General features: G+C 40.9%; 2 protein-coding genes across 2 annotated transcripts in view; both read left to right on the top strand.

Annotated features, from left to right (window-relative positions):
- Positions 1 to 3,922, top strand: part of LOC106517265 (uncharacterized) — a 16,232-nt gene extending 12,310 nt beyond the window's left edge. The window contains exons 5-10 of the mRNA XM_014008020.1: positions 698 to 982; positions 1,132 to 1,470; positions 1,567 to 1,751; positions 2,698 to 2,799; positions 2,874 to 2,981; positions 3,075 to 3,922. Of these exons, the coding sequence (XP_013863474.1) occupies positions 698 to 982; positions 1,132 to 1,470; positions 1,567 to 1,751; positions 2,698 to 2,799; positions 2,874 to 2,981; positions 3,075 to 3,296 (1,241 nt within the window). The 3' untranslated portion in view covers positions 3,297 to 3,922. The remainder of the gene's footprint in view (positions 1 to 697; positions 983 to 1,131; positions 1,471 to 1,566; positions 1,752 to 2,697; positions 2,800 to 2,873; positions 2,982 to 3,074) is intronic.
- Positions 3,923 to 4,061: 139 nt separating this feature from the next.
- The window catches only part of prpf19 (pre-mRNA processing factor 19), an 8,308-nt gene continuing 5,057 nt past the window's right edge, over positions 4,062 to 7,312 (top strand). Inside the window, exons 1-9 of the mRNA XM_014008007.1 lie at positions 4,062 to 4,236; positions 4,449 to 4,598; positions 5,332 to 5,408; positions 5,868 to 6,009; positions 6,105 to 6,178; positions 6,260 to 6,325; positions 6,416 to 6,457; positions 6,568 to 6,642; positions 6,734 to 6,809. Of these exons, the coding sequence (XP_013863461.1) occupies positions 4,218 to 4,236; positions 4,449 to 4,598; positions 5,332 to 5,408; positions 5,868 to 6,009; positions 6,105 to 6,178; positions 6,260 to 6,325; positions 6,416 to 6,457; positions 6,568 to 6,642; positions 6,734 to 6,809 (721 nt within the window). The 5' untranslated portion in view covers positions 4,062 to 4,217. The remainder of the gene's footprint in view (positions 4,237 to 4,448; positions 4,599 to 5,331; positions 5,409 to 5,867; positions 6,010 to 6,104; positions 6,179 to 6,259; positions 6,326 to 6,415; positions 6,458 to 6,567; positions 6,643 to 6,733; positions 6,810 to 7,312) is intronic.

The following is a 7,312-nucleotide window of genomic DNA, read 5'->3' as shown; positions in this document are numbered from 1 at the left end:
GCACCAGATTTAACTAAAGGGTAATTTACATCTATAGCCAACAGTAAAGTAGAAATAAGAGAGGAAAAAAATAAAAATAATATAAAATAAAACATTTTGCAATTAAAAAATACATAAAACATCCCACCTCACTCTCCAAACATAAAATCATGCCCACCTTCCAACCCACACAACCAGAAGCAACTCTAAAATTGATTACCCAGTGCAATTCAATAATTGCAACATTGAGTAGATTTAAGATATTTTTTTAAGATTATTTTTAAAACTAATAAAAGAACTACAGGTTTTTACATGATCGAGAGCAGCATTCCACTGAGCAATGGCTTTAACCGAAAAAGCTGCTTGTCCAAAGGCTGAGCGTCGATCAGGAACTTCACAGTTCTGCCTGGATGTTCTGGTTAAGTGCAAAGAAACAGCTGAACGACTAGAAACTAATTTTTGCAAACAGATTGGGGCTAAACCGCTTATAATTGTATATACTGTTTCCCTATTTGAGAAAACTCTAAAATTCTCAAAAGAAAACAAGTTATATTTCTGCACAATCTGACAATGATGATGTCTTAAAGGCTTGTTTTATTTATTTATATATTTATTATTTATTTATTAGCTCCACTTTGTTAATCAACTTTATAAGAGTAACAAAATCATAATGACTTCCTGCCACGTTTCTCAGGTTTTTTTGTATTTTTTTTGTCAGAATGCATCAGATCGTACCGTAAAAACTATGGCGAGAGCTTTGAGCACGCTATTCCCGAAAACGCGTCCCTGCTGGAGTTTTCTCCTCGGGGTGCCCCACCTGAGGCCATGGCGATCGTCCTGTGGAACCGGACCAACCCTGAAACGAGCGACGCGGGTCGGGGGCGGCTGCTGCGAGGGGGGAAGGCCTGGGTGGCGGAGAGAGTGACTCAAGCCGATCAGGGCAACTACACGGTGAAGGACGAAGACGGGAACGTGCTGTCTCGTTGCACCCTCTCTGTTCGTGGTGAGAGGCTGACAGATTGTTTATCTTTTTTTTGTTTTATATCTAACTACGGGATGATGCTCATATTTCATTATTCTCTTTGTATCTGTCACTCTCTCAAACCTTCATATTTTCCTCCCTCGTTCACCTCTCCTTTGACTCTAATGCAGGGCACTCCTTCAATATCACACGCTTCACTAAGGAGTCTTTAGCGCTTCCCTTATTTCTCCCTCTCCATCACGCTCATCTCATTTTTACCCCTAGCCGAATCCCAGACGAATCTTCCCTGGGCCCCTTCGACCCCAGACCCCCCCATGGCCGTGTACAGCTTCTTCACGAGGGCCGGATCATGGACTACGACCTGCGCTACAGAGGGATCATCTCGCTGAGCAGGAACGGCTCCGTCCACGAGGTCGTCATCATAAGGCTCTCGTCGAGACACGACGGGCTGTACGAGGTCCGAGACGGGGACGGAAATCTGGTTTCCTCCACCTACCTGCACATGATCGGTGAGCCGCGGCACGGGTCCCAGATTTAGCTGAACCTCAAGCGGGAGGGTCCCTTCTGCTAATCTTTGTCCCGTTTTTCTCTTCAAACCTTTGTAGAAAAAAAAGGGGGCACTTGGCGAGCGCTCTTCAAATCCATTTCTGTCCCGTCTGGTATGTTTGTGTCTCTGGCTTGTTTCATCTTGTTCATGAAGCGCTACCCAAACTGCAGCCTGTCGCAGATCTTCGCCGGCCTCAGGACAAACCGCACGCAACCAACCAACCCCCCCAGGGTTAACATCCAGGTGAGGGGAGCCACAGCTATGGCTGTGTCCAAACTCAGGGGCTGCATCCTTCGAAGGACCTGACCTATCCCGTCAACGTGGGCTGGGTCCTCCGTCATCCGTGAAATCCGGAAGAAAGAGGCTGTGAATTTGGGTCATCTAGCCTTGAACTTTATTCCCGCCCTTACCCCAGCGTATGTCCCAATGCCTAGCAATGGTGACAACGCTGAACAGAAACAATGAAGTTCGAAAATAGATCAAAATTAACAAAATATATTTTTAATTGACAAAATCAGTTTGGAGGCAATACATGAAACTAAGGGACCCGCCATACGAGTGTGTTTACAATGATTTCCGACAAGAATAATGGTAAAACAAAAGACAAAAACTTAAAAACACAACTACTTGATCAATTTCTTTACCGCCAGAATTTTATTTCAAACTGTACTCCTGTCTCTCGCTTTGTCTGCCATTTTAACCTGCAATGCATCTTGGGATAGGGCGGGCCGAGAAGGATATACTTGACCTGTCTCTCAAATCGAGGGAAAAGGAGGACACATTTGTGGATCGCAATTGGAGGAGCTTTCGACGTTGGACAGCCTTCGTCGCATCGCTGTGACGTAATCGGCCTTCGAAGGATGCAGCCCCTGAATTTGGACACAGCCTAGGCCACAGTAACTGACCTAGAGATGTGACACTAATCGATTTTTGCCAAATATCATTTAGACAGTGTCAGGAGAAATCACCTTACAGGGATATTCTGGTCATTTTTGAAGTGCCGTGCTGCCTTATAGTAATTAATAATTAGAACATTATCAGCACAGACTATGGAGAAAAAGGGCAGAGGTCTTCATTCAGGCTAGGCTAAAGGTTAGCCTAACAGGAAGTAATAACAGCGCTGCTGGTAACAGTTAGCATAAACCATGACCCGTGAGGAGGTGAGTTATCTTTCTTTGTGTTTTTGCAGAATTACACTCAGACCCATCCTCACCCTCCAGCCTACTACAGCCACCCCGAGCAGCCTGCGACGCCAAGGAAATGGACCCCTAGAACCAGTCCAGCTCACTCTGTAAAGCTCACTAATTCATTTAAAGGAGTTTAAACTGTGTAATGGAGTTCAAGTTAAAATAAATGTTTTCTTAGTATTTCCAGGGCTACTCTCCTGTTTTGATGGGGACTCCGAGATCTGAGAACCAAGAGCTACAAAGGCTCACAGCTGATAGTTCCTCAAATCATAATTTGGCCCCCCAGGTAAAACAATATTAACGGTTCAGTTGTATGTTATGCAATGAAATGGGATTCATAAGCATTTTTTTTTGTTTGTTTTTTGTTCTTTCCACCTAGCAGGACAAATCTAATGAGGAAGAGGAAAATATTTCCTTTTCTGTCCCTGGAGCTTCAGACTGCCTCCACTCCTCGGCGGATTGCATCCAGTTCCAGATCAAGAAAGACGGAGATGAGGACAGGTGGAGCCAATCAAAAGACTTTTTTTCCACGCTGCCGCTAGACACGGACACGTCTGAATCCTGCAGCATCTACACCTCACAGAAACTTGACTTTTTATAAAATAAAAACTGGAATAATGTAAAAAAAAAAGTATGACAGAGTTACAGAAGAGGTTTTTAAAATGACTATATGAAAATGGACAACCTTGTGTGCTCGGCTTGCACAGTTATAATTGTTTGGTTTGTTTTGATTTCTGAACCATGATTTAACCTTCATGTCTCTTGTTGCACTGGATAATGGTGCTCATGAATTCTCCTGCTGTTACCTACCTCCAGACCCTCAGGACCAACGTGATCTGCACTGTATTTGCTGGGCGTCTCCATATTTTACTGGTGTTTTGTGATCTCTAGGGCTACGTAAACATCAGGGTAGTGGTACGGAAGTTGGCAAAAAAAGAATCATTAAATACTTCATGTCATTATTGCATAAAGTGAACGGCTTACCCATYAAGTGAATCATTTCTGACTGCTGAAAAAAATGCATATAAGCGTCTGTTCTGCAATTTATGTATTTTTGCAAATGTAGTGTATTTATTCCTTAGACAATTGTAAAAGAAAAAATAATATGTATCAACAAGTACTGCAATAGCCTGCTAAACTTTCAGCTGTGTATACCTTATAATATCACTAAATTTATCTATTAACAGATACATCTCTAAAAAAAATAAATTGTATATTTAACACCGACGTCCTAAAATATATATATTTTTTATTCTGGGTGGGAAATAATACCAGGCTTCGCCAGTGTAGTGGTGCAGTTGCGCTTCTACCGGCAGAGGGCAGTGCAGGAAAAAAGACAATGTTTATTTAAAACAGCGAAGAAGAAAAAAGGAAGCAGTTCCTTTTGTAGCGGCAATGAAAGAACAGCGTGCTACTTCCAATTTGAGCAAAATATAAGTGTACAAAAGTAGGAATAAATTATAAAGTGCCGAGTGAGCATAATCCACTTTTAGGGGGAGACTGTTAGGACCACGCCTAGAAGATGTCTTTGGTTTGCGCGAGTAAGTAAAGCTGAATTTATTGCAAAGACGGAGCCTGTAACGTTAGCTTGGCGTGCTAATGCTACAAGCTAACACTGCTAACGTTAGCGGCTACGCAAACTGCCTCCTGCCTCCTAGAGTTTCACTCTAGGTTTGATGTCAAAAATATTTATCATAATTATATCTGAGTTTCAAGCGGTATCTGCGTTGTTTTTCATTTCTTCTTTCTCCAGTCTGCAACGAGGTACCGGAGCACCCGTGCATCTCTCCGGTGTCCAATCATGTGTTCGAGCGCAGGCTGATCGAGAAGTACATCGCGGAGAACGGGACGGATCCGATGAACGGACAGCCGCTGTCTGAGGAGCAGCTGGTGGACATCAAAGGTAAACTAGACCCGCTGGATGAAATGTTTTGTCTGATTGAGGTCTGTGCTGAAAGTAACACTTAAGTAWTGTCTAAATGACATTATCAGAAACACACATAAATTGCATTTATTTATTTTATATAGTTATATTTACATACATAGTTTATTTAGGTTTTCTGTTTTTAATCAGCTATTGTACTTTTCCTATTGAAATAAATACACATAAACAAATTCCTTAAGTGAAGTATATTCATTATCATTGCACCTAAATAGGTTTTATCTTTACATGTAGAGTACTAAGTGCTAAACAAAAATAATAAATGAGCACAGAGAAACATTGTTCCACAACAGTGTATCAGCACTATAATTGTCCAAGTTTTTTTAACTTTATGGGAGAGAAGCTGATTTATTTTAGAAATGTAAATTTACAGATTGAGTAATTGACCAACCAGCTAACTGGTTCATGATTGTGAGTGACTTTGTCTGATCCTTAAGAATTTCAATATAAAAAATGATTGTACAAATAAGTCAGAGCTTCTAACTGCACGAGGACAGTTTGAGCACCAGTTGAACCCAAATCTCACATGGCTGAATTTGTTTTTAGTTTAGAATAACTATAATTTGTATAACACTTTTGCATAATAGATTTCGAAATGATCTGAGAGTTGCTATGCTGTAAAAAGGAAAATTAAAAAATGTGCATGACTGAACTCAGCCGTGTTTTGAAATTGACCAACTTTTTTCTGTTTTAGTGACACATCCTATCAGACCAAAGGCTCCGTCCGCAACAAGTATTCCTGCCATTCTCAAGTCTCTTCAAGATGAGTGGGTGAGTAAACGGACAAGAGGGTGGCAAATCTGCAACACAAATTAAACTTTACTGAAATACCACCTCAAAGTGCTTCACGACACAGTGTGTGCCCTCATAAAGCCCCTACACACATTAATACAGCACTCTACTGTGTCTTTACAAAGATAATCTGAATCAAAACGCAACTACATGTTGTATGTTTCAAGTTCCTGCTGCTAATATTCAGTCAGTTGTGACTTTGAGCAGAACAAAACTATTTCTTTGAATTGTTTTGCATGCAGCAACCAAGATAGAAAAAAAAACATTTGTTTGACAAAAAGATTCAAATGTGTTGCACTGAAATTGCTTCTTAAAGCAATTTCAGAACTTTTAAGCTCAGCCAGAACGCCCACATGGAGTTCCGTTAAGAAATCAATTTTATTCACTAAAAAAAAGTCTAAATGTGTTCATTTTTCTTTTTCCCCTGTTGTTTACTAGGATGCTGTCATGCTACATAGCTTCACCTTGCGGCAGCAGCTGCAGACGACTCGYCAAGAACTCTCGCACGCCCTTTATCAACACGATGCCGCCTGCAGAGTCATCGCTCGACTCAACAAGGAGGTCACTGCTGCCAGAGAAGGTTAGGGTGTCCTCTACTGAAAGTTCAATCAGATGTGTTCTCCACACCCACATTAGCTCATTCATAATGTTACGTGTGTTTGTTGTGTTTTACAGCTCTTGCCACACTTAAACCTCAAGCTGGACTGGTGACCCCTCAAGCAGTCCCAGCCTCTCAGCCATCAGCTGCAGTGAGTCAACGACTTGTATTTGATTAAAACGCCACAAACGCTGTTTGACAACTCTTAACAGTTTAATGTTTTGTGTGTCAGGGTGCTGGCGGAGAGCCTATGGAGATCAGTGAACAGGTTGGAATGACTCCAGAGATCATTCAGAAGGTACGATTTGTTTCTTTCACCTACATATTTATATTATTCTGTCATAGCCTATCTAAAGTGTTTAATCATGTTTTTTTTTTTCAATTACAGCTCCAAGACAAGGCTACTATCCTCACCACAGAGAGAAAAAAGGTATTTTTAAAATATAATTTACTGTTTTAACTCCATGTTTTGTAAGCACTGAGTAAGATCTCTAGTGTGGTGATATACAGTATAATTTATACTCAAGCTTCTTTCTTTAGAGAGGAAAAACTGTTCCAGAGGAGCTGGTCAGAGCTGAGGATCTCAGCAAATATCGCCAAGTGGCCTCGCACGCTGTAAGTATTGGTTCTGYAGAATCTGTAGAGTGAAACTGTTCAGATGATGTTTTTGATGCAAATGGTTTCACCGTTCTTGTGTTTTCTTCAGGGTCTTCACAGTGCCAGTGTTCCTGGCATTCTGGCTCTGGATGTGTGTCCCTCAGACACCAACAAAGTCCTCACTGGTATGGTGAAAACATTTTTCTGTTCCTCTATATTTTGTTACTGCGTTGTGTTCTGTAGAAGAATCAGACACAATGAAATGTATTACTGGATTGGACATTGCCTGCAGCTGCTGTAGCTAGTGACGCGCCACCATAGGARCCATCACTGAGTCATGTCAACAAAATGGTACAGTTTCATTGTGGGATGTGCATCAATCTGTCACATAAATATTCGTAGCACTGTTATTTCTCATCCAATTTCTATAAAATATGGCTTAAATTAAAGCTGAGAAAATTGCAGATGTTGTGGTATGTAAAAATATGTATTTGCTCGAGATAAATCTATAAGCAGTGTGGGAAGTTTTTATTATAGGTTTTTGCTAATGCATTTACTGTAGAAGCCCCTTTCCACTAACTCATGTATGCCATTGTATTGAGATTCAATTATAATTTAATTTAGACTTTCAGTTGAAATCTGAAACAAATGCTCTTAAAAGGAAACACACACACACACACACACACAC

This window comes from Austrofundulus limnaeus, unplaced genomic scaffold (genome assembly GCF_001266775.1).
Source record: "Austrofundulus limnaeus strain Quisiro unplaced genomic scaffold, Austrofundulus_limnaeus-1.0 Scaffold1, whole genome shotgun sequence".
NCBI classification, from domain to species: Eukaryota; Metazoa; Chordata; class Actinopteri; order Cyprinodontiformes; family Rivulidae; genus Austrofundulus; species Austrofundulus limnaeus.
The sequence above is the reverse complement of the archived record's forward strand: the minus strand, read 5'-3'. Positions and strand labels throughout refer to the sequence as shown.